This window comes from Oryctolagus cuniculus, chromosome 14 (assembly GCF_964237555.1).
Source record: "Oryctolagus cuniculus chromosome 14, mOryCun1.1, whole genome shotgun sequence".
Classification (NCBI taxonomy): Eukaryota; Metazoa; Chordata; class Mammalia; order Lagomorpha; family Leporidae; genus Oryctolagus; species Oryctolagus cuniculus.
In genome coordinates this window covers 34947726-34972390 of record NC_091445.1, presented here as the reverse complement: position 1 = coordinate 34972390, position 24665 = coordinate 34947726, and the positions used below count along the sequence as shown (strand labels likewise).

The window sequence follows — 24665 nt, the reverse complement described above, 5'->3', positions numbered from 1 at the left end:
AAAAAAATCATCTATTATTTTTCACTTTATGTTTCTGTGTGGGAGCAAACTGTTGAAATCCTTACTTAATGTATACTAAGCTGATCTTCTGTATATTAAGATAATCGAAAATGAATCTTGATGTGAATGGAAGGGGAGAGGGAGTGTGAAAGGGGAGGGTTGTGGGTGGGAGGGACGGTATGGGGGGAAGCCATTGTAATCCATAAGCCGTACTTTGGAAATTTATATTCATTAAATAAAAGTTAAAAAAAAAAAAAAGAAAAAAAAAGAAAAAAAGAAATGTCAAAAAATAAAAATAAGTTCATTGAAAAAGAATCTTAATGGAGAATGGAACTGGGAATGGAAGAGAGGGGAGGCAATGAGGTGAGAGTGGGGGTGGGAGGGCAAGTATGGTGGAAAGAATCATTATATTCTTAAAGTTGTACTTATGAAATTTTTACTCATTAAATAAAAGATTTCTTTGGGAAAAAATAAAAGAAAGACAGAATGAATGAAAAAGAAAGAGAGAGATCTTCTATCTGCTGGTTCTCCAAATGACTACAACACCTAAGTCTGAGTCAGGCCAAAGTCAGGATCCAGAAACTCCTTTCTTGTCTCCCACCTGAGTAGCAGGGGCCCAAGTACTTGAACCATCTTCACTGCCTTCCCAAATGCATTAACAGGAATCCTGGATCAGAAGAAGAGCTTACGCAGTCAAAGCAGCACTCTGATACATGGTGCCAGAGTCACAAGCAGTGACTTAGCTCAATGCACTGCTGTGCCATGATGCCAGATGGTAGACAGACTGTCTGATGCCTGCCTTCCTTGCAACTCTATTCTTTCCTATTCATGTGCTCCCTCAACAATATTAAAAGGTTGTGCTCTAGAGGCTTGTTGTGTTGTGCAATGAGTTAAGCCACAGCTTGCAAAACTGGCATTCCATATCAGAGTGCCCATTTCAGTCTGGCTGCTCCATTTCCTATCAAACTTCTTGCTAATGTGCCTCGAAAGCAGTGGGATGATGGCCCAAGTGCTTAGATCCTGCCATGCACACAGAAGATCTGGATGAAGTTCCTTGCTTCTGCAGGCCCCACAAAAAGACTGTTGCAGCCATTTTTGAAGTGAACCCATTTGTGAAAGTGTTCTCTCTCCCTCTCCCTCCCCCTCAAGATTCTCTCTCCCTCTATTTCTGTGGCTCTGTCTTTAAAATACATTTAAAATAAACAATAAGTTGTGCTCTAGACCGTGATTATCACAAGACTCAACTAGACAGGTGAGTGGTGGCCTCCAGTCAAGGCAAATCTGGACTCTACCAGCCACTGACAAGCAAGAAGCCCAGGCCCCAAAATAAGTTCCTCCAGAGTGGTCCCTAGGAATCTTCAAACATCCAAAAATATCTAGTAGAAACCATTGTGGTGAACCTTGGTCCTTGGTCAAAGTTTAGATGGTGTGTTAAACGGGATGGAGAAACAGGCTTTCATATGTCACTAAACTCTAGCTGAAAGTTAGTCTTTCTTCGCATAATGGAGGGATCTAACTAAACTCAGTAGGATTAGTGGATCTCCAGTGGAAACCACAAATGTTTTCGAGTCACATGGCTCTGGCTGCAGACACCCTTCCTCCTTCATGACTTCACCAAATGCAGTAGCCTAGGCTCCACTGCAAATCTCCTTAGGAGGCAGTGAATAAGCATGTAAGCTATAGAATTTCACAATTAGCTACATTACTGTTTTCATGGTTTTCTTGGTTTCCCTCTTCTAAGGCTAACAGAGGGGATTGCCTAGAGGAAAGACGGTTCTGGGCAGGCGGTGAGCACCTATAGGAGCACCTCCTGCTTCCCTGACACCCACCCCTCGCCAGTTTCCCTGTTGGTCAGGGAACTGCAAGGGTACGGGGGACGCTAGGGGCGCTAAAGAGCCAGAGTATGAGCGGTAGCTAAAGCCAGAATCGAAACAGTGGGAGGTCGCCGGCAGCCTGAGACCAAGTGAGCTAGGTTCTCAGACTTGGAACGCGCGCGACCCACCTTGCAAGAAACCCCGTGCGACCGCCCGACTGTGGCCGAGATCGGGCCTGAAGGGACTGCGCCTGAACGTAGACCGCCGCGTAGAGCGCCAGGCTGGCGGCCCGGCAACAGCGGCGCCCCCGGCGCCCGTGTATCCCGCAGCCAACGCTGCTGTTGCTACCGTTCTTGTGGTTGGTGCCGGAGGGCGCGGCAGGTGAGGGGTGGGGTGGCGATAGATGAGGAAGAGATGGGAGATGATCCTCCTCCCCCAGAGGAGCGCGGGTGGAGGTGGGGGAGGCGAAAGAGAAAACTGCTGAGAGTTGAGGGCAGGGCCCTTCCGGATCCAGAGTGCTGGTGAGACAGCGCTAGATCCGGGTGGCCCCACTACCGATTCTGGATAAGGCTGAGCAGTTCTGCAGGTGGGGGCCGATGAGAGCCGAGGACCCTGCCCGAGACCCATCCGACTCCAGAACTTTCTGGGGACCCAGTGGCTGGTCTCGGAGGACGCGATTTGCGCTTGGCCCGGGAAACCGGGCTTCCAGGGAGGCTCTAGGGAAGCTTGGGGGTGGGAGGCGGAAGTGGTCGGGAGTAAGGGTGACCAGCGCGTTAAGTCCACCTGGCTCTGCCGTACACCCGCCCATGGCTGGGATCTTCCTGGTCCCGTTTCAGGAGTTCCGCTTAGCACAGAAGTAAAGATTTCTGCATTCTCTGGCAGAGGCAGAGGGCGGGGAGAGCAATGAGGAAATTCTCTTACTAGGGCTGGAATTTCCATTCTTTCCCAGTCTTTCTGCGCAGCGGTGCTGGCCTGCCCATATCCAGTTCCCTGCCACAGACCAAGGCACACCCTACCTCACTGCAGAGGTGCCGAGTCAGGTGTTGAAATCAAAGTAACTGCTGATGTTCCTTAACCCAGTTTGTCCTAATTACTTTGCATACAAGAAGCCATTTTGGCTCTTAGAACGTAGACTCCTGTCTCGGTTTGCTTGGGGTTTGATTACACGATCCTCCTGGGATACCAAAATCCAGCAACTCTGGAATCACTAATCCAAAACTGGGTTGTATTGGCATATACTGCACAAACGCCCTCCTATATACTTTAAATCATCGCTAGGCTCTTTATAACGCCTCCTACAATATAAATACCATGTTAATAGTTGTTATATTGGTCTGTGTAGAAATAACAAAGTACAGATGCGGTTTTTTCCCTGAACATTTTCCATGTGTGATTGGCTGAATCCTTTGTGGAACTTGGGATCTGCAGCGCGGACTGTACCTATACAGATGATTAAACTGCGGCTAGGAGTGGGTGCTAGGTGGCAGCATTTGAAGCTGCAGTTGGAGTTTTGTCTGTTTTATTTGAGGTGGAATTTTCAAAATTTAAGTTTATTTATTTTAGTTTTATTTATTTGGAAGGCAGAATGACATGGAGGGGGGAGGAATTGAGAAACAGAAATTGAGAAGGAGAAATTGAGAGTGAGTGAGATCTTCCATTCACTGGTTCATTCCCTAAATGTCTGTTACAGCCTGGCAGAGGCATGAACTAGGAACTCCATCAGGGTCTCCTAGTAGGAGTCCAAGGTACTGATTCATCATAGCTGCCTCCCAGGGTCTCCATAAGCAGGAAACTGGATCAGAAGAGGAAGTGGAACTGTATCCAAGGCACTCCAATATGGAATGCAAGTGGCGGCTTAACCAGCTGCTCCACAATACTTGCCCTCTCAGAATGTTTTTAATATAAAACTGAAATATGCGCAAGTCCAAAGAACCCAATTGTGTATCTATAAAGTTAAACTTTTTTTTTAAGATTTATTTATGTAGCCGGCGCCGCGGCTCAGTAGGCTAATCCTCTGCCTTACGGTGCCGGCACACCGGGTTCTAGTCCCGGTCGGGGTGCCGGATTCTGTCCCGGTTGCCCCTCTTCCAGGCCAGCTCTCTGCTGTGGCCAGGGAGTGCAGTGGAGGATGGCCCAAGTGCTTGGGCCCTGCACCCCATGGGAGACCAGGATAGGCGCAGTGCACAGGAAGTTTGAGGGGGAATGAGACTGCATCAGAGAGAGGGATTGAAAGGACATAACCGGCCGGCGCCGTGGCTCAATAGGCTAATCCTCCACCTTGCGGCGCCGGCACTCCGGGTTCTAGTCCCGGTCGGGGCAACGGATTCTGTCCTGGTTGTCCCTCTTCCAGGCCAGCTCTCTGCTGTGGCCAGGGAGTGCAGTGGAGGATGGCCCAGTGCTTGGGCCCTGCACCCCATGGGAGACCAGGATAGGCGCAGTGCACTGCCGCAGCGGCCAGTGGAGGGTGAACCAACGGCAAAGGAAGACCTTTCTCTCTCACTGTCCACTCTGCCTGTCAAAAAAAAAAAAAAAAGATTTATTTATGTATTTGAAAGGCAGCATTACAGAGAGGCAGAAGCAGAGAGAGAGAGGTCTTCCATCCACTGATTCACTCCCCAAATGGTAGCAATGGCTGGAGCTAGGCCAATCCAAAGATAGGAGCCAGGAGCTTCCTCCAGGTCTCCCATGTGGGTACAGGGATCCAAGAACCTGGGCCATCTTCCACTGCTTTCCCAAACCATAGCAGAAAGCTGGATCAGAAGTGGAACAGCCGGAAATCGAACTGGTGCCCACACGGCATACTGGTGCTCCAGGCAGCAGCTTCACCTGCTACACTACACCGCTGGTCCCTGAAGTTAAACTTTTTAAATTAAAAGGATATAATTTGTGGGACCAGCACTGTGGTGTAGTAGGTAAATCTGCCACTTGTAGCACCAGTATCCCATATGTGTTCTAGTTCGATTCCCAGCTGCTTCGTTTGCAATCCAGCTTCCTGTTAATATGCCTGGGAAAGTAGCAGATGTCCCAAGTACTTGGGCCCCTGTACCCACATGGGAGACACGGAAGAAGCTCCTGCCTCCTGGCTTTGGAGTGGCCCAGTCCCAGCCATTGCAGCAATTTGGGCAGTAAGCCAGTGGATGAAAGATCTCTCTCTCTCTCTCTCTAGCTCTGTCTGTAAAATAAATTAATAAATCTTTTAAAAAATGTATGATATGTCAACATGTGCTTCTAAGTTAATATATTAAATAATGCAATAAATAGCAACAAAGCTAGTAGCAGCCCCATTTGGAAACAGTGAGGAGGGTGAAACCTACTTCCAGGTGTCTGAAACTGTCATATGGGCTCTATTCATGGATAAAGCACAGGTCCTGCCAAACCTGCTGTGCTTTGTCGTCTTCATTTGTCATGGGAGGAAAGCGTAAGTTCCGATTAAATGTTAGTGAAAATAAATAGATTTTTTTCCATACAAATTGAGGCTCCAAAACTTAAGTTATTAGATTCTCACAGTCCCGAGAATCCATGAGCCAAAGGTTCAGAACCCCTGCCCTTCTTACAGCCCATCCCTGGCATGATCTAGGAATACACAGGTGATAGTAGCCCTGAAGGGTGTGTATAAACGTTGGGGTGTACACTGTAGCCTTATTGTAGCAGAGAGATAAAGCTAAGGGTGTTGTAATGGGAGATGGGGGAAGGATCCAGGGGATTCCATTAGGACCCTAGATACCACACCAGAAAGTCCATTCCCTCCATTTAGGAAGTGGACAGTGAGGTGATAGTACATGGACAGACCTGTCAAGAAGATGGTGGCTTTCAAGAGCAGAACTATGACTTCTGTGTCAGGGGAACCATCAGCCTCACAGCATTGTGTGATGAGGATTCTATTATTATCTGCATGATAGGGATGAGTAGGAATGCTGAGGCTCAGGTTGCACCAGGTCACATGAACAGTTAGGATTTAGACTCACCAGGCTGGCTCTGGAGTCCATGCTTCCTGGGAAAAGAGCCAAAGTAGGGATTCCTACAAGCTGGCAGAACCAATCACTGGTTTTTGGAATCAAGATGATTAGAGACAGAATAATTGGAGGATAGTATTATACAACGGATTCTGACAAAGCTGGACATGGAGGCTAGCAGGGGTGAAAGTGGGGAGGGATTCATGAGTAGATCTGGCTGGGGCCTGGCTGACTGTGCCACTAGTGTTGAGACTGGCAGACTGAGCCCAGAATAGGACATTCTGAGGGAATTGATCCTATGGGGCTTTAAGGGCTCTTGACCCTGAGACATCTTCGGTCCTCCTCTGCCTTCCTCTTCTCCCCTTCAGGTATCTCAGTGTGTTCTCGCTCTACATCCTTCTTCCTACCCTTGGCCTACGAACTCGATGTCCCCTCCATGCTGACCATAGGCACATACTTCTCTAGCTCAGAACTTGACCCCAAGCTCCAATCTTTACAGCCCTCACCTGTTTGGCCTCTCATGTATGCAAATACTTACAGTATCACTCACCTTGCACCAGGCGCTATTCTAGGAGATTTACAGTATTAACTTAGTTAACCTTCCGAACAGATCTACTACCTCCATGATTCAGATGGGGGAACTGAGACATAGTGATGTGGCCTAGCCCTTTCCTCCCAGACTCATATTTTGCACTTTTGTTCTACCCTAATCTGTACACACAACTTTCTTTTTTACTTCAGGAATTCCTACCTACTATTCCTTTGCCTAAAGAAGTTTCAGGGCTGGCATTGTGGCACAGTGGATTAAGCCACCACCTACAATGCCAGCATTCCATATGGGTGCTGGCTCAAGCTGCAGCTACTCCCCTTCTGAACCAGCATCAGTGTTAATGCACTGGAAGGCAGCAGAAGATGGCCAAATACTTGGGACCCTGTTATCCATTTGGGAGACCAAAATGGAGTTTCTGACTTCAGCCTGGCCCAATGCTGACTCTCTCTCTCTCTCTCTCTCTCTCTCATTCTCTCCCTGCTTTTCAAATAGCTACATAAATAAATTAATTAAGTTAAGTGACAGAGATGGACCTACCATGCAGTGGCTCACTCCCCAAATGCCCACAACAGCCATGGCTGGCCCATGCCAAAGCTGAGATCTGAGAACTCAATTCTAGTCTTTAATATAGATAGCAGGGACTCAACTACTGTCACTTGCTGCCTCCCAGAGCATGAGCATTCTGATGGAGGATGCAGGCATCCCAAGTAGTATCTTAACTGTGAAGCACAATACCTGCCCCCTGAAAATTTGCATTTCTACCAAATTCCTAGGTGATGCTGATGCAGTTGATTCATGGACTCACAAGCCTTGAACATTCTTCCCTCCTCTCCCACCCCACTACCTGGTAACACAGCTAGTGAGGTTTCAGCTAAGTTTCCTCTTCTAAGACCTTCTAACACAGTGACACAGCATCTGATATTACCTGCACTTTGACACTTGTCAGCCCTGCTGTCCTTACTAGACTTGCTTAATTATCCCTTGTCCCTGCCAGGCCACAACTGCCTAGAGGCCAGGTCTGTCTCAGTTTATAATGTGTCCCCACACAGACCCCCATTTAGCTGAGTGCCTGGCTTATAATAGGTACTCAACAAATGTTTACCAGATGAGTGTTACTTCAAGTATAGGAATTCACAGCACACCACCAAGTTATAAGTGTTCTGCTTAGAACTCCAAGGCAGCATAAGTGGGTCACCTGAAACCATCAGTGCCTGCAAGTGTACAGGATACACCCAGACCAATTCAATCCATGTCAATGGTAAGTTCTCAGGGCTTCCAGGTCATTCTGGAAGCAGCCAGGTGGGGAATCTCAGGCAGAGATGAGGATAGCCAAGGAGGTCAGCCTTGGCTTCCCTTATTGTAAGTAGGAATGCTCAGGGCTACCTCACAGAATTGCAGTGAATCAATATAGTGCCCCCTCTTTCTGCAGCTTCATTTTCTGCGATTTCAGTTACTCACTGTCAACACGGATCCAAAAATACTAAATGAAAATCTGGAAGATAAAAGAATCCATAATTTTTTTAAGATTTATTTACCTATTTGAGAGGTAGAGTTACAGAGAGAGAGGAGAGACAGAGAGAGAGATATTATATCTGCTGGTTCGCTCCCCAAATGGCCACAATGGCTGGAGCTGAGCCAATCCAAACCCAGGAGCCAGGAGCTTCTTCCTGGTCTCCCATGGAGGTGTAGGAGCCCAAACACTTAGACCATATTTTACTGCTTTCCCAGGCGATAAGTAGAGAGTTGGTTTGGAAAAGGAGCAGCCAGAACACGAACCAGGGCCCATATGGGATGCCAGCACTACAGGTGGAGGCTTAGCACACTACTCCACAGTGCCAGCTCCAAAATCTATAAATTTTAAGTTACATGCCACTCTGAGTGGTGTGGTGAAATCTGACAACATCCCACTCCATTCTGTCTGAGATGTAATCTTCTACTTCCTGGTGTATTCATATGTATTTGCTTCCCAACCATTAATCTCTTTTGTACATGTTTGGGTTATCAGACTGTTGCAGCATGAGTATATTATAATTATTCTATTTTATTATTAAGTATTGTTAATCTCTTACTTGCCTCATTTATAAATTAAGATTTTTTTAAATTTATTTGAAAGAGTTACAGAAAGAAGTAGAGACAGGTCTTCCATCCACTGGTTCACTCCCCAGAAGTCCACAATGGCCAGAATTGCACCTATCAGAAGCCAGAGCCAGGAGCTTCTTCCAGGTCTCCCATGTTGGTGCAGGGGCCCAAGGACTTGGCCACAATGGCCTGAGCTGCTCTGATCCGAAGCCAGAAGCCAGGGGCTTCTTCTGGGTATCACAGGTGGATGCAGGGGTCCAAGGACTTGGGCCATCTTTTAATGCTTTCCCAGACCATAGCAGAGAGCTGGATCGGAAGTGGAGCAGCTGGGTCTCGGACCAGCATCCATATGGGATGCTGGCACTTCAAGCCAAGTCATTAACCTGCTGTGCCACAGTACCGGCCCCCGGTCCAAGTCCACCCTCCACTACTTTCCCAGGAGCATTAGCAGGAAGCTGTATCAAAAGTGGAGCTGGAACTTGAATTGGTACCCATATGCAATGCCAGTGCTGCAGGTCCAGACTTTAACCAGCTACACAACAGCACTGGACCCTATAAATTAAGCTTTGTTATGATTATGTGTGTAGAGGAAAAAAATCACAGTATCTACTCCTTTAAGGAACAGTACTATCTATGGTTTGAGGCATTCACTGCGGGGGTCTTAGAATGAATCCAATATGGGTCATGGGACTTCCATACTTATTGAGTGCAGGAATGATGCCTGGCACAGAGGCCTAGATTGCAGGCATGTTGTTTTTACACCCACAAGCAGGGCCAAGTTTCCAGTTACACTTGCAGTAGGGCCCCCACATTCTTCTTCCTGTTGATCATGCCAGTAAGTTTCATTTCCTATCATCTCTCCAAGCAGTCAACAAAAATGCATGAGATATTTTTATACTAAGATTCATAATACCATTCTCTGTTTCTCCCCTTGCAGAGAGTCCCTGGGGTCTCCCCGTGGTGGCCGATGGCCCAGCTTCCTTAGCAAAGGTGGTGATGGCAGAACTGGCCAGCCTGAAGTTAGAAAACAAGCCATGGCCTGGAGGTAAGCCCTGCTTATCCACTGAAAAATAGGCGAGATGGTGGTGGTCAGTGGCCTCCAACCTGCAGGAGGATGTACAGTAGTTAGAATCTCTTAGATTGTCTTGTAGTGGGAGACAGAGGCCAGAGCTGCCTACAGTTGCCAGCAGGCTAGATCTGGCCTCCAGAGGACTGGCTCCTTCCTCTGATAACTTCCCTTTCTCTGGTTCTACCCCCCCATACCCATCCTCTGCTTCAGAATAGGAAAGGGTAGACAGCTCACATATGTCTGTAGAGCCCTTCCTCTTATATTTGCTCTTATTGTGCCTTATCTCATTGAACGGACTCAGAATTGTGAAGCAATTAATTGCCCTCAGTTAGATGGGGTTGGGGTGATATGTAGAGGTAGGGGAGATGCTATAAGGAGTTGAGCTGTTCATGTCTTCCCAGGCTTACAGTTTCAATTGGGTGTGTTCATTAAAGTATGGCTATATAGTCAAGTCCTGTTGCACTCTGACTACACAACTGTGTGAGTGTGGCAGGTAATTTTGCTTCTCCAAAGTATAGTATCCCCACCTATCATAGACACGTAACAACACTAATACCTGCCTATTAGAAGGAATTGGACCGGGGGCCGATACTGTGGCACAGCAGGTTAATGCCTGTTTTAATAGCTTGAGTTGAGACTGACTGCTAAATAGATTTCATCTCTGGCACTTTTGAACAGATGAGTTGGAAAGTTAGGAAGCATAATATATAACAATCTTGAGGTACATTTGTACTTAAAGAAAAAGTGAATGACTAGCATTGTTATCTGGGAGAAGGAGGGAGTGGGGAACAGAAATCAAGATACCTCAAGCTGGCTAGCTGTGGCCCAAGCTAAGAATGATGACTGATCTTTATCGCAGTCTCTGGGGAATACATAGTTTCATATAAATTAAGATTCCAAACAACCATCTTTTTAAGAATAACATTCTTTTTTCATTGTGAGATGGGAAACCAGAACCACACTTCTAAGAGATGAGGGTTAGTAGCTCTGAGCATGGGGCTAGGAAACTTCCTAGGAGTAACATCCAAGAGCCTTAGTGCTTGAACTTTGGTCTCAATGTCAGAATGATTATTTTAGCTATTTGAATGCCATGTCCTTTTTTCATTGTGGTAAAATAGACATATCATAAAATTTACCATTTAACTATTTTTAAGTGTGTAATTATGTGACGTTCAGTACACTGACATTGCTGTGCAACCATCACCACTACTATTTCCAGAGTGTTTCCCTCTTCCCAAACTGAAACTCCACACCCATTAAGTACTAACTCCCTATGTGCCCCTCGATCAAGCCCTTTGCACCACCCCACAACCAACCTTTTCATTTTGTTGAAATCCCAGTTCTTGATATTGCTAATAGCAAATACTCTCTGGGAAGGTTTCTACCCACCAACTCACACCCACCCCTGCACAGGTGCTGGCAGTACATAGACACTTAAGATCATTTTCATGTTTCCACAGGGACACATTCTCTCCACTATCACTACCTGGCTCTGTCAGAGCCAGGCCCAAGCCTCCCTGAGTTTTTGGCTGTGGGTTATGTGGATGACCAGCCCTTCATCCGATATGACAGTCGTACGGGCAGGGCTGAGCTTCGGGCCGCATGGATGGCACCTGTGGACACCCAGTACTGGGAGACAGAGACCCAGAAACAGAAGGCATGGGAGAAAGTACAGCAGGTGGAGATGTGGACAGTGATGGGATACCACAACCAGAGCAGTGGTATGTACAGTGGGCTCCCTTCCTGGTCTCTACTTTATCTGCATGCTGACCTCCTCCAACTCCATCTGTTATGCCCATTTGCCAGGAAACAAACTGCTCTGCAGGTACACTCCTTAATTCAAAGCTAAGCAGAGCTGCAGTGGCCTTCAAAATAGGTTTTAGTTCCAGTGAACACCCTCTGACAAGCATCACAAATGTCTGCAGGAGCTAGGGATCCATGATGCCTCCCCCTTGGCCGCCAGAGTTCCAGACCTCCCCAGACCAGGAGAGGCCTTTACCTGCCTCACTCATCACCTTCCCTAGTTACTTCAAATCATTCTCACCCCCAGTCCCTCAAATACCAGATGAGACTGGATGAAATAGGCAGATAGCTCAGGGCGGGAAAGAAAGAATTCCTGCTCTTACCAGTGTCAGGGAGAGGAGACAGGGCATTGCTTTCACCTTAATATTCAATGAGCACCACATGGAGCACGTTCCAAGTGTGAGCCTTTCCTCTTGCTCTGTGCCAACACACCCAAATGACAAAACTAAAATCCACAGGTCCCCAAGAGGTCTCAGAAGGAGAGATGAGGACTGGGAAGGGCTGTGCTTCAGGAGGTGTGTCTGAACCCAGCCCAGGGTCCCCAGGATAAATATTACCAGGCTCAGAGCTGGCATTGTGGCATAGCAGGTAAAGCTACTTTCTGTGACACTAGCATCAAATATGGGCACCTATTTGAGTCCTGGCTGCTCCACTCTTGGATCCAGCTCCCTGCTAATGTACCTGGGAAAGCAGCAGAGGGTGGCCCAAGTGCTTGGACTCCTGTATCCACTTGGAAGGCCTGGAAGAGACACCTGGCTCCTGGCTTCCGCTTGGCCCAGCCCCAGCTGTTGTATACACACACACACACACACACACACACATACACACACACATTACTAGACTTAACAGATTTCACATTGAAATCTCTGAAATTGGGCCATGTCTCAGTGTTACCATTCAGGATACCTGAGCCCAATAGATAACTTAGTTTTCTCCTTCTTTGTGGCTTACAAAATAATGATGTGTCATAATCATGAACATGGGTGTTTTTCCTCCATGAAGAAACAGAGGAGCATAGGGGTCCAGCAAGTTTCTCAGGCTTGGCTGCTCATGAGAATTAATTGGGGACCATGTTTTTAAATGCTGATGCCCTGTCACATACCTCCCCCTGCCTTAGGAGGCCCCTGTGGGTGGCGACCTCTCTCAGCTCTCAAGGAAGCTGCTTGATGATTACCAAGGCCTCCTTGCCCACATGCACAGGCACACACACTGCTCAACGCATGTTTGGCTGTGAAGTCCAGGAGGATGGCAGCTCCAGTAGCTTCTGGCAGTTTGGCTTCGATGGGCAGGACCACCTGTCATTGGATGTGGAGACACTGAGCTGGGTATCAGCTGAGCCAGTGGCCGTGAGGACAAAGCGCTGGTGGGAGACAGAGCGTTGCTATGCTGAGTACGACAAAGCCTACCTAGAAGGCCTCTGTCTCACCTCCCTGCACAGGTACCTGGAGCTGGGAAGCCAGAGCCTCACCAGGAAAGGTAAGGCCCAGTTAGAAGCAATGCAGAGTGATCCCTATACCCTCATCATGAGAGCCATGCCCCTTGGCAGAGAAGCCTACAAGAGAGGAGGTTAGGCTGTATCCTGCTCTCAGATGAACCAACTGCAGCCCAGAAATTTGGCCAGTTAGCCAACAGCTTCCTCATGTAGAGCTGAACAGAGAAGGCACACACTTCAGGCCATTGTACCAGGTAAGGTGGAGGAAGCAGTTCTGGAATCTCACTTGCCCCACAGAGCAGTCTTGATAACGAACCTCCAGATCCTCAGCCTTATTTCTTTAATATGTATACAGCAAATGGGTTAAACTCAATTGTTCATGAAGCCCATTGGAATTTATTGTCCTGTGGTTTCATCCCTTGAGAAATAGACCCCAGACCAGTTCTCAGACCACTCCAGGCTGCCAGGGAAGCTGAAGCCCTTCACACACCCCTTACTCTAAACATGTTCCCTAGACTCCAGGTGCATCCTGAACTTCTCCCAACCCTGAGCAGTGGGACTGGAGATACAGGATCAGAGATGCACAGAAAGAGAGAAGAGTATTCAAGGGTGCTGAGAGTGGAAGCTTTTAGGATTGCAGTGGTCAAAGAGAATGGGGGCCAGGATAGATCAAAGCACCCTGCACTCTTGATTGTCTTTTGATTGAGGGGTGGGCTAGATGGGACAGATGATATAAGGAAATGATATGACTTTAAGAGCACAACCCAGTGTTCAGAGCTCAGGTACTTGAGCCTCACCCTTCAGATCCAGATCTCAGCTCAGGATATGCCTGCTGTTTGACCTTATACAAATTACTTGCCCTTTCTGTGTTTCAGTGTCCTCATCATGTAACAGGGACAGCAATCAACACCAGCATTCCTGAACACCATATTGTGTTACATCAGTGAATGTTGAGCTCTCACTCAGCACTGGTGTCATCCTGTGCCCTTTACCTGGAATAGCTCATCGAATCCTCAGAATAACCTTGAGAGGAGGGAATGATTAATCCCCATTAAGCTTTGAGAGACAGATGGATTATAGGGCCTCTTAAAAACTATACGGCTATAAAGGGCCAATGACAGCTTCACATTCAAGCTGCCTGATGCAAGCCACACTCATAACCCACGTAATGCTAAATATCAACATTCTTGCCTTCACTTAAAGCAACCAGTTATTAGAGACCATCTGCTGTGTTCAGGAAGTCACAGGACAGCTATATGAAGTATGGGGGAAAAAATAGAGTTTCTGTGAGAAATATAAAATGCTCCCTAGAGGTCAGGGATAGGAAGTCACATAAACCCTATGGATTTCTCAGGACAGTGCCCCTTTGGTATGGCTGGCAGTGTTCATCCATGCCTACACTGGAGAGAATCCCTGTCCTCATGTCCTCACTGTCCTCCAGCCAGGATGATGGCAGAGGCAATGGGGTAAGGCACTGGGGCAAAGAGTAGGGCTGGATACAGAGAGGATGCCCACTAGTCTTCTTCCTTCTGTCTCTGTAGAGCCTCCCATGGTGCACATAACAAAGCACATGACCCAGGATGGAACCACACTGAGGTGCTGGGCCCTGGGATTCTACCCACAGGACATCTCATTGAACTGGTGGCTGGATGGGGAGGAGCTGACGTTGGAGACTGAGCATGTGGAGACCCGCCCCAGTGGAGATGGCACCTACCAGACATGGGTGGCTGTTCAGGTGCCAGCTGGGAAAGAGGCTTGGTACAGCTGCCACGTGCGGCATCCTGGGCTGAACCATACACTCACCGTGGCCTGGGGTGAGGAGCTGGGTTTTCTGGGAGAAGGCAAAGAGGGACAGGAGAAGGATCAAGGGCACCTGGATATGGCCCATGGCCTGAGGGATGCCCCCTTTTCTTTGCTTTCTTTAGAATCACCTTCGAATAGTGGGCTCATTGCCATGGCTATCTCCACAGTCTTGATCACCATCATGCTGATAGCTGTAACTGTAATATGGTCCAAGAGGTGCCTTCAAGGTAAGTGGGGAAGACGAAGGGTGGGAGGCGCGCCTGTCTGGTCTAACCCAGTAGGGAGGAATGTTCTGCTCCAAACCTTAGCCAGAAATGTTCCCACCTAGGGGGTATAGCTACTGCTGAGGCTTGGCACCCTGCTCCACCTATGGAAAAGCCCTTAGCCAATACCCTGTGAATCCCACAATCACAAGAAAGCCACTGGGCCTGACCTTGTAAAGCACCTGGAAGGGGAGGAGGAGAACAAAGCTGAGGACCTGTGGCTACCTCAACTCCCTTCTACCACCTCTGCCCACACTCATACAATCTCTTTTTGTGTTTTTTTTTTTTTCCTCCTGCAGCCTGGAATAAGAAGTCCTATGTGCAAACCCCAGGTGACTGGCATGGGTGGGTTGGGGAGAAGTCCCAGTGCTCCCAAGTATGGCTGAGATACTTTAGAATCAAAGATAGGGGTGAGGTGGTGGGGCTTTCCTGTCTCCAGCCATAGCCTCAGTTCTTTGCTCCCTCCCTCTGTCCTTCCCCAGCAGGTACTAGCATTGGTAGAGAGAGTTGGTGCCACCTCTCTCCTTCCTCTCCAACAGGACAAGACCCTGAATCTCAGTGCCCAGTGACAGCAGGAACTCCTCAGTCTTCTCTGCTGACAGAAATTCCCTTTACTACATAAAGGATGTGTTTTTGGGGCCAGCACCATGGCTCACTTGGTTAATTCTCCGCCTGCATCCCGTGTGGGTACCAGGTTCTAGTCCCGGTTGCTCCTCTTCCAGTCCAGCTCTCTGCTGTGGCCCGAAAGAGCAGTGGAGGATGGCCCAGGTGTTTGGGCTCCTGCACCCACGTGGGAGACCAGGAAGAAGCACCTGGTTCCTGGCTTCGGATCGGTGCAGCACCGGCCGTGGCGGCCATTTGGGGAGTGAACCAATGGAAGGAAGACCTTTCTCTCTGTCTCTCTCTCACTCACTGTCTATAACTCTACCTGTCAAATAAAAAAAAAAAAAAAGGATGTGTTTTGTGGCATGCTTGATGGGCCTGGAAACACCTATACTGGCTGGTGATGGGTGTGATCTGATCACAAAAGGGCCACCCTGTCCCTGAACAACCCTTTCTCATCCTCCTCAGCCTAATTATAAGCAGTCTGTATGCAAGATGACTTTGTTGGCTTCCCAATTCTAACCGTCCCTGTTTGAGGGGTGGAGAGGGAGACAACTATTCCTTTGACCTATTTCACACTTGACAATTTGCAGAATGATTTCATCAAAGTGCACATCACACTTGAGCTTCGCAGGCATCCTGTGAGTTTGGCCATGCTGTCTTCCCCACCTACCCAACCTGGGAACTGAGGCTCAGGCCAGTTAAGAACCAGAACATGGGTATCTAGATGTGAAAATCTGAGTGTGAGGGTGTGAGTATCCTTGCTTATGTGAGAAGAAGCTCATAAGAATGGATGCCCTAGAGACTGTTAGTTATCCTACAGGCAGCTGGAGGATTGAATACACAGTCAGTTTTCTCCCTATCTTTCTGAATATTTTGAATTTTTACAGTAAAGATTTGTTTGTGTTCTGTGGAAATGCTTGTAAGTATGTGACCTGGGGAAGGCCTAGCCTCACCTTCCCTGATTTTCAACCGAGCAAAGCCCCTTGTCTCTTTGTGGTCTCCTAGGACCACATGTCTTTGTTTACTCAACAGTTATAGTCTCATGCCTCATGTGCAGAGAGCTAGGACTGGAATAGAGAAGCCAGACCCCTAAGAAAGGCTCTGTTCAAATTGTTGAGTTTGGGCTGGCACTGTGGCGCAGCAGGTTAACTCCCTGGCCTGAAGGGCTAGCATCCCATATGAGTACCGGTTCAAGACCCGGCTGCTCCATTTCCCATCCAGGTCTCGGCTGTGGCCTGGGAAAGCGTTGGAGGATGGCCCAAGTCCTTGGTCCCCTGAACCCACATGGAAGACCTGGAGGAGGCTCCTGGATCCTGGCTTCGGATTGGTGCAGTTCAGGCCATTGTAGCCATTTGGGGAGTGAACCAGCGGATGGAAAGTCTCTCTCTTTCTCTCTCTCTCTTTCTCTCTCTCTCTCTCTCTGTAACTCTGCCTTTCAAATAAATAAACCTTTAAAAATAAATAAGTAAACAAAAGACAAATAAGTTGGACTTCATCAAAATTAAAAGGTCTACCCTTTCTTTTAAAAAAAGATTTATTTGTTTATTTATTTATTTATTTGAAAGTCAGAGTTATTCAAGAGAGGAGAGGCAGAGAGATAGAGGTCTTCCATCCAATGGTTCACTCCCCAGTTGGCTGCAACAGCCAGAGTTGCGCCGATCAGAAGCCAGGGGCCAGGAGCTTCTTCCAGATCTCCCACATGGATGCAGGGGCCCAAGCACTTGGGCCATCTTCCACTGCTTTCCCAGGCCATAGCAGAGAGCTGGTTGCAAAGTGGAGCAGCCAGGACTCGAACCAGCACCCATATGGGATGCTGGTGCTTCAGTCCAGGGCATTAATCCACTGCACCACAGCGCAGGCCCAGTAAAGGTCTACTCTCAAAAACAATGCTTAAGAAAGGAAAAAGCAAGCCTCATAATGAGTGAAAATATTAGCCAATTATGAAGTATAAGTCTCATAAGGTAAGAGTTTCCAGAATATACAAACAACTCTCAAAACAATAGTTAAACAACCTAAATTGTTCTTTTTTATTGAAAGATTTGTTTATGTATTTGAAAGTCAGAGTTACAGAGTGAGAGAGGAAGAGAACTTCCAGCTGCTGGCTCATTTCCCAGTTGGCTGCAACTGCCAGGGCTGGACCAAGGCTGAAGTCAGGAGCCTAGAACTCTATCCAGGTCTCACACATTGGTGCAGGGCCCAAATACTTGGGCCACCTTGTTCTTTCCCAGGCTTATTAGTAGGGAGTTGAAATGGAAATGGAGCAACTGCCACTCAAATCAGTGCCCATGTGGGATTCTGACTCACGAGATGTAGCTTAACATACTGTGTCACAACACCAACCCATCAGCCCAATTTTTTAAATGGGTAAAATATTTGAATAAACACTTAACCACAGAAAATAATGGAATGACACATGAAAATATGTTCATCTTTAGCAATTAGTAAAAGACACACTAAACCACAATGAGATACCACTTCATACATATTTGAATGGCTAAAATTAAAAACTCAGTTTCAGTTTCCTCCCATCCTCAGCAATACTTAATATGGTCAATGTTATGGCAGGAATAACAAAATAGCACAACTACTTTGGAAAAGCCTGGCAGTTTCTTTAAAAGTTTAAATATACCTCCCAAAGAATCAGTTATTTAGGGCTGGCATTGTGGCGTAGCAGATTAAGCCACTGTGTGTGACACCAGCATCCCATGTGGGCACTTGTTCAAGACCTGACTGCTCCACTTCCAATCCAGCACCTTGCTAATGAGCCTGGGAAAGCAGAGAAAGATGTCCAAAAGATGGGAGACCTGGAAGAAGCTCAGGGCTCCTGGCTTCAGCCTGGCACAACCCTGGATCCTTGCAGCCACCTGGGGAGTGAACCAGCAGATGGAAGAGCTCTCTCTGTCTCTGCTTTTCTATCTGTAACTCTGCCTTTTCAAATAAATAAGAAATAAATCTTAAAAAAGAGAGAGAGAATCAGTTCTTCTACTCTCAAGTATTACCCAACAGGAATGAAATCGTTTGTCCATACAAAAATTTAAACATGAACATCCATAGAAGCTTTATTTGTAATAGGTGAAAATTAGAATAAAAATCCATCAACATAAATATGGATGATCTAATTGTATTATATCAAACAATAGAATATTACTCATGAGTAAAAAGGAATGAACTCTTGACAAATACAACAGCATAGATGAAAAATTATGTAAAAGAAGCTCTTCCAAAAAGAGTTTCTACATGTGATTCCATCTCGATAGAATGCTAGAAAATGCAAATTAATCTATAGTGACAGAAAGAAAATCAGTAATGGCTTGGGATAAGGGTGCAGAGGGACTTTGAATCAAGAGGAAATTTTTTGGAAACAATGAGTACATTCATTATCTTGATTATCATATGTACTTTTTTAAGAAAGCTTTTATTTAATAAATATAAATTTCATAGGTACAACTTTTGGATTATAGTGGTTCTTCCCCCCATCCCCACTCTCCTAACCCCACTCCCGTCCCACCTCCTACTCCCTCTCCCATCCCATTCTTCATTAAGATTCATTTTTAATTATCTTTATTATTGTATATACTTTTGTCAGAGCTTATCAAAATTCTAAAATGCACAGTATATCTAGTTGCAAATTTTAAGTAAAATAAAAAAGAAATATATTTATATTATTGTGTATGTGTGTGTGTGTGTGTGTATGAGAAATAAAATGGCAACAAGAAATCTATGGAAATGTATGGAATGATGAAATTAGACTCTGGACATTCTAGGAAAGACTTTCACCTGACTATGTGAGACCTATCTCGTAACTTTTTTTTTTTTTTTTTTTGACAGGCAGAGTTAGACAGTGACAGAGAGAGACAGAGAGAAAGATCCTTCTTCCGTTGGTTCACCCCCCAATGGCCACCATTGGGGCTGCGCCAATCCGAAGCCAGGAGCCAGGCGCCTCCTCCTGGTCTCCTATGCGGGTGCAGGGCCCAAGGACCTGGGCCATCCTCCACTGCCTTCCTGGGCCACAAGCAGAGAGCTGGACTGGAAGAGGAGCAACCCGGACAGAATCCGGTGCCCCGACCGGGACTAGAACCCAGGATGCCGGTGCTGCAGATGGAGGATTAACCTAGTGAGCCACGGCACTGGCCCGTAACTTCTTAAATATTCTTCACACATGGAATTAATCATGGTGTCCTTTGTGTACCTGCTTATATAATTGCTCCCTTCTCCCAACCAATGATCAGCAACAGGAGAACAGAAAAATCAATGGATTTATGCTTTTGTTTCCAGCCCCTGGTGCAGGGTTTCAAAAGGAAGAACAATACTACAAACAATTGTGTTAATAGCCACTGTACACTCGTAGTAAGGGGACACCAAGCAAGGTTGAAAAAGAAGACAGTCCAGGATGCCAGCAAGGATTGCAGAGGGGAACCACCAATTTGAATGTTAAAGAAAATATAACACCAAAGAGGAAACCTGTTGAAATGAAATGGACACTATGAGAAAGAGTGACGTGATCGGCCCGTGTCCTGACTGTTGATGTACAACTTACTACTTTATCCCTTTTATTATTTTTTTTGTTCTACTTAATACTATTGGTTGAACTCTGTAATTAACACACAATTATTCTTTGGTGTTTAAATTTAACTGAAAAGTGATCTTGTTAAATATAAGAGTGGGAATAAGAGAGGGAGGAGATGTACAGTTTGGGACATGCTCAACCTGACTTGCCCCAAATGGTAGAGTTAGAAATGTGCCAGGGGATTCCAATTCAATCCCATCAAGGTGGCATGTACCAATGCCATCTCACTAGTCCAAGTGATCAATTTCAGTTCACAATTGATTATACTGATAGGTCTGAGTCAAAGGGATCATATAAACAAGACTAATGTCTGCTAATACTAACTGATAGAATAAAAAAGAGAGAGAATGATCCAACATGGGAAGTGAGATACACAGCAGACTCATTGAATGGCAGATGTCCTAAACAGTACTCTGGCCTCAGACTCAGTCCTTAAGGCATTTGGATCTGGCTGAAAAGCCCATGAGAGTATTTTAGGCATGGAAAACCAAGACACTCTGGTAAAAAAAAAAAAAAAAAAAAAAAAAAAAAAAAAAAAAAAAAAAAACCACCTAAGTGAAAGATCTCTGTGAGTGAGATCCCAGTGGAAAGCATGGGCCATTAAAGAAGGAGGTACCTTTCTCTGAAGGGAGGTGTGAACCTCCACTTTGACTATGACCTTGTCTAAATAAGGTCAAAGTCAGCGAACTCAAAAGGCCTTGGCAGCTCATGACAAGAGCCTAGGGAGATTACTGACTACATAAACAAGAGTGTCAATTTGCTAAGTCAACAACAGGATTCACTGTGCACTTGCTCCACATGTAGGATCTCTGTCCTTAATATGTTGTTCAATGTGAATTAATGCTATAACTAGTACTCAAATAGTATTTTACACTTTATGTTCTGTGTGGGTGCAAACTGTTGAAATCTTAATATATACTAAATTGATCTTCTGTGTATAAAGATAATTGAAAACGAATCATGGCCGGCGCCGCGGCTCACTAGGCTAATCCTCCACTGGCACCCCATGTTCTAGCCCCAGTAGGGGCACCAGTTCTGTCCCAGTTGCTCTTCTTCCAGTCCATCTCTCTGCTGTGACCCAGGAAGGCTTTGGAGGATGGCCCAAGTGCTTGAGTCTTGTACCCACATGGGAGACCAGGAGGAAGCACCTGGCTCCTGGCTTTGGATCGGTGCAGTGTACCAGACATGGCGGCCATTTGGGGGGGGGGGGGGTGAACCAATGGAAAAAGGAAGACCTTTCTCTCTCTCTCTCACTGTCTAATTCTGCCTGTCAAAAAAAAAAAAAAAAAAGAAAAGAAAAAGAAAATGAATCTTGATGTGAATGGAATGGGAGAAGGAGAGGGAGTTGGGAAGGTTGTGAGCAGGAGGGAAGTTACAGCGGGGGCCGGGGGGGAGCCATTGTAATCTTAAGCTGTACTTTGGAAATTTATATTTGCCAAATAAATGTTTTAAAAAATTCAAAAAAAATAAAATAAAATATCTGATATCTGGATATGAGTTTAGAATAGGAAGAGCCTGAGTCTTGAAGCCAGAGAGGAGGAAAAGGCAGAATCCCAGCATCAATAAGCACTTTGGAAGTCCTTTACCAGTCTCTGAGCCCAAGGATTGGCAAACTTTCTGTAAGTGTCAGGTAGCAAATATTTTACACTTTCCAGCTGAATACCATATCTATCAACATATTCTTCCTCATTTTTGTTTTAATATAATTTCTGTGTTCTCTTTTTACAGACTTTTTAAAATTTCAAAATCATTTTTTATGTTCCAAAACCCCCTCAGCACCTAGCTGGGTTCGGGAGGCTAGCAATCCTCCTGTGGTTAGGAGAAATATTGGTTGGGGAGATGGCAGGGCCACAAGAAGGCTGAAAACTGAGCCTCCCTCTACACAGGAAAAAATTACTGAATCTTCACAACATGAGAGAATGTGAAAGAAGCCCCTATCCTAGTTGCCACTTGGATTTCAGGAGAGGGGCAGTGTATTAGTTTCATTTCTGCTACTGTAACAAAATACCTGAGATCTTGTAATTTATAAAAAAAAGCAGTTTACTTTGACTCATACTTCTGTAAGCTAGAAAGTCTAATATCAATGGCAGTAGGCTTCTAGCTACATCACAACATGGCAGTGGCCATTCCATGGTAACACAGAGCAAGCTAGCAAGGGAAAGCTCACTTTTCATAACAAAGCCATTGTTGTAATAACCTATCAACCCACTAATGCATAAATGGATTAATCTACTTATGAGGACAGAGCCTTCATGAATGCAATCAACTCCCAAAGGTCCCACCTCTTAATATTACTGTATTGGGGACCAGATTTCTAAAATGTGAACTTTTATAGCAGGTGGTAATTTAGAGGTTAAATGAAGATGAGAAAATAGCTAATACATTTTACAAATCTCCCTTTACCTAAGTTTTTTTTTTTTCTTTGACAGGCAGAGTTAGACAGTGAGAGAGAGAGACAGAGAGAAAGGTCTTCCTTTTGTTGGTTCACCCCCCAAATGGCCACTACGATCCAAAGCCAAGAGCCAGGTGCTTCCTCCTGGTCTCCCATGCAGGTGCAGGGCCCAAGCACTTGGGCCATCCTCCACGGCCTTCCTGGGCCACAGCAGAGAGCTGGACTGGAAGAAGAGCAACCAGGACAGAATCCAGCGTCCCAACCGGGACTAGAACCCGGGGTGCCAGCGCCGCAGACAGATTAGCCTAGTGAGCTGCGGTGCCGGCCCTACATATTCTTGAGAATAGATATTCTGTATTCTCTGGATGCTTCATTTCTGCCTCACCAGTTCCCTCAAGACACTCCCTCTGTCTCATCTCTTCTCCTAGTCTTTCTCTTTTCTTCAACTGTTCTTCCTACCTGGTCTCAGCTCCTTTGAAGATATAGGCAGGAGCATGCTTTTACACAGTCCTTCTTCCCTTAATCTTTTCTCCAGCTCCTCACCTACCCCTACTTTTCCAGCCACCCCATCTATGCTAGGCAGAACCTGAATTTAGGAATGGGGAAGTATTCTGACCTGGAAGCTCAGTTCCAGTTCTCCTTGATGCTCTGTGGCTGCCTGGGCTCAGTCCTGATTTCCAGGAAGGCTGTCAGGTCGTATACTAGAAACTACCAAATAAATAAAAAGCACCAAAAGGTGTCCCACCTTAGGTAGATCAGACTCTCGCTCTCCAGACATAAGGCTCTTACCACTAAATATGTGGTGGGGCCAATGCTGTGGCTCAGTGGGTTAAAGCTGAAGCTTGCGGTGCCAGCATCCCATATGAGTGCTGGCTGTTGTAGGCATTTGGGAGTGAAGATATCTGTGTCTATCTCTGCATCTCTCTACCTTTCAAAAATATTTTTTAAAAAAATAGATTTTAAAAAACTAAAGATTTTTTTAAAACTTTATTTTAATAACAATAAAGCCTGAGGTCCGCGCTGTGGCACAGTGGGTTAACACCTTGGCCTGAAGCGCCAGCATCCCATATGGGTGCCAGTTCAAGACCCAGCTACTCCACTTCCGATCCAGCTCTCTGCTATGGCCTGGGATAGAAGTAGAAGATGACCCAAGTCCTTGGGCCCCTGCTCCTGCATGGGAAACCTGGAAGAAGCTCCTGGCTCCTGGCTTCGGATCAGCGCAGCTCCGGCTGTTGCAGCCAATTAGGGAGTGGACCATCAGATGGAAGACCTCTCTCTCTCTGCCACTCTTTTCTCTATGTAACTCTGACTTTCAAACAAATAAATAAATTCTTTTAAAAAAGAACAATAAATCCTTTAACATGAAGGCCAAAATCTTGCCTTCTCCCAGTATTTCTTATGGTTCCACCTGGATTGTATTCACCTGCCTAGACCATCCCCATTTCCATGGCTTCTGACTGGTCTTCTGCACAATGCCCAGACCTATCCCACAGTCCATCTCCCAACCAACACCCAACAGAATGTGTTAGGATCAATCTGCTTTCTCAGAGGCTATTAGATCTCGTATTTCTGCCTAAGATAGTGTTATGATATACAAGAAAACAAAACAAAGTGAGTTTTTCCTGTTCTTTTACCCAACAGTCAACACAGAATACTTTGGTGATTTCTTGTCACCAAAATGTTTGGGCATTTCTCCCTACCAACAATCAATTAATTGTGCAAATTATATAGGAGACACCAAGTTTATGCCTCCAATTCACTTGCTTTTCTGATACTGTCTAGCTAGAGATAGACTCAGGTCTCACAAGACCTCCCCCACTTCAGACTCTAGTCACAAATAATCTTGTTACTTAAACATCTCCCTGACTATAAATTGGGGTTTCCACAACCCCTTCCTGAGGTTTGACTAATTTGCTATAGCAGCTCACAAAATTCAGGAAAACAACTTTACTTACATTTACTGCTTTACTATAGAGGATATTACAGAGGATATGTTAGGTAGGAAGTTAGAAATTAGTCTATTGTGTCAGGAGGCCTAAGGAAAACAAAACACCTGAGGAAAGGAAGGTAGCAGCCTCCAGCAATCTTGGAAGCAACCCAAGACGATACTACACTACAAAGTCCTGCCCATATCCATATAACTTCACAAGTGGTCCCAGCCTTTTCCCCAAGGAAAGAATTTCAGGAGAACCCTCTCTTCTTTTTTTAAAAATTTTTTTATTTATTTTATTTATTATTATTATTATTTTTTGACAGTCAGAGTGGACAGTGAGAGAGAGAGACAGAGAGAAAGGTCTTCCTTTGCCGTTGGTTCACCCTCCAATGGCCGCCGAA

The 24665-nt window shown here is 46.0% G+C and overlaps 1 protein-coding gene across 24 annotated transcripts; it reads left to right on the top strand.

Annotated features, from left to right (window-relative positions):
• The first annotated feature begins 1873 nt into the window (after nucleotides 1-1873).
• Nucleotides 1874-20866, top strand: LOC100354611 (BOLA class I histocompatibility antigen, alpha chain BL3-7). Of its 24 annotated transcripts, none has more exons than XM_070056544.1 (8): nucleotides 1874-2195; nucleotides 9334-9441; nucleotides 10926-11186; nucleotides 12469-12744; nucleotides 14242-14514; nucleotides 14626-14730; nucleotides 15066-15098; nucleotides 19648-20866. In XM_070056544.1, the coding sequence occupies exons 2-8, from the start codon at nucleotides 9393-9395 to the stop codon at nucleotides 19698-19700; spliced, it is 1050 nt and encodes a 349-aa protein (XP_069912645.1). In that variant the 5' UTR covers nucleotides 1874-2195; nucleotides 9334-9392; the 3' UTR covers nucleotides 19701-20866. The 24 variants fall into 24 exon arrangements, with proteins under 24 accessions (XP_069912645.1, XP_002713938.1, XP_069912654.1 ...); XM_002713892.5 differs by lacking the exon at nucleotides 19648-20866 and adding an exon at nucleotides 15306-18819 and having other exon boundaries at nucleotides 1883-2195; XM_008262015.4 differs by lacking the exon at nucleotides 19648-20866 and adding an exon at nucleotides 15249-15401 and having other exon boundaries at nucleotides 1899-2195; nucleotides 15066-15111.
• The last annotated feature ends 3799 nt before the right edge of the window (nucleotides 20867-24665 follow it).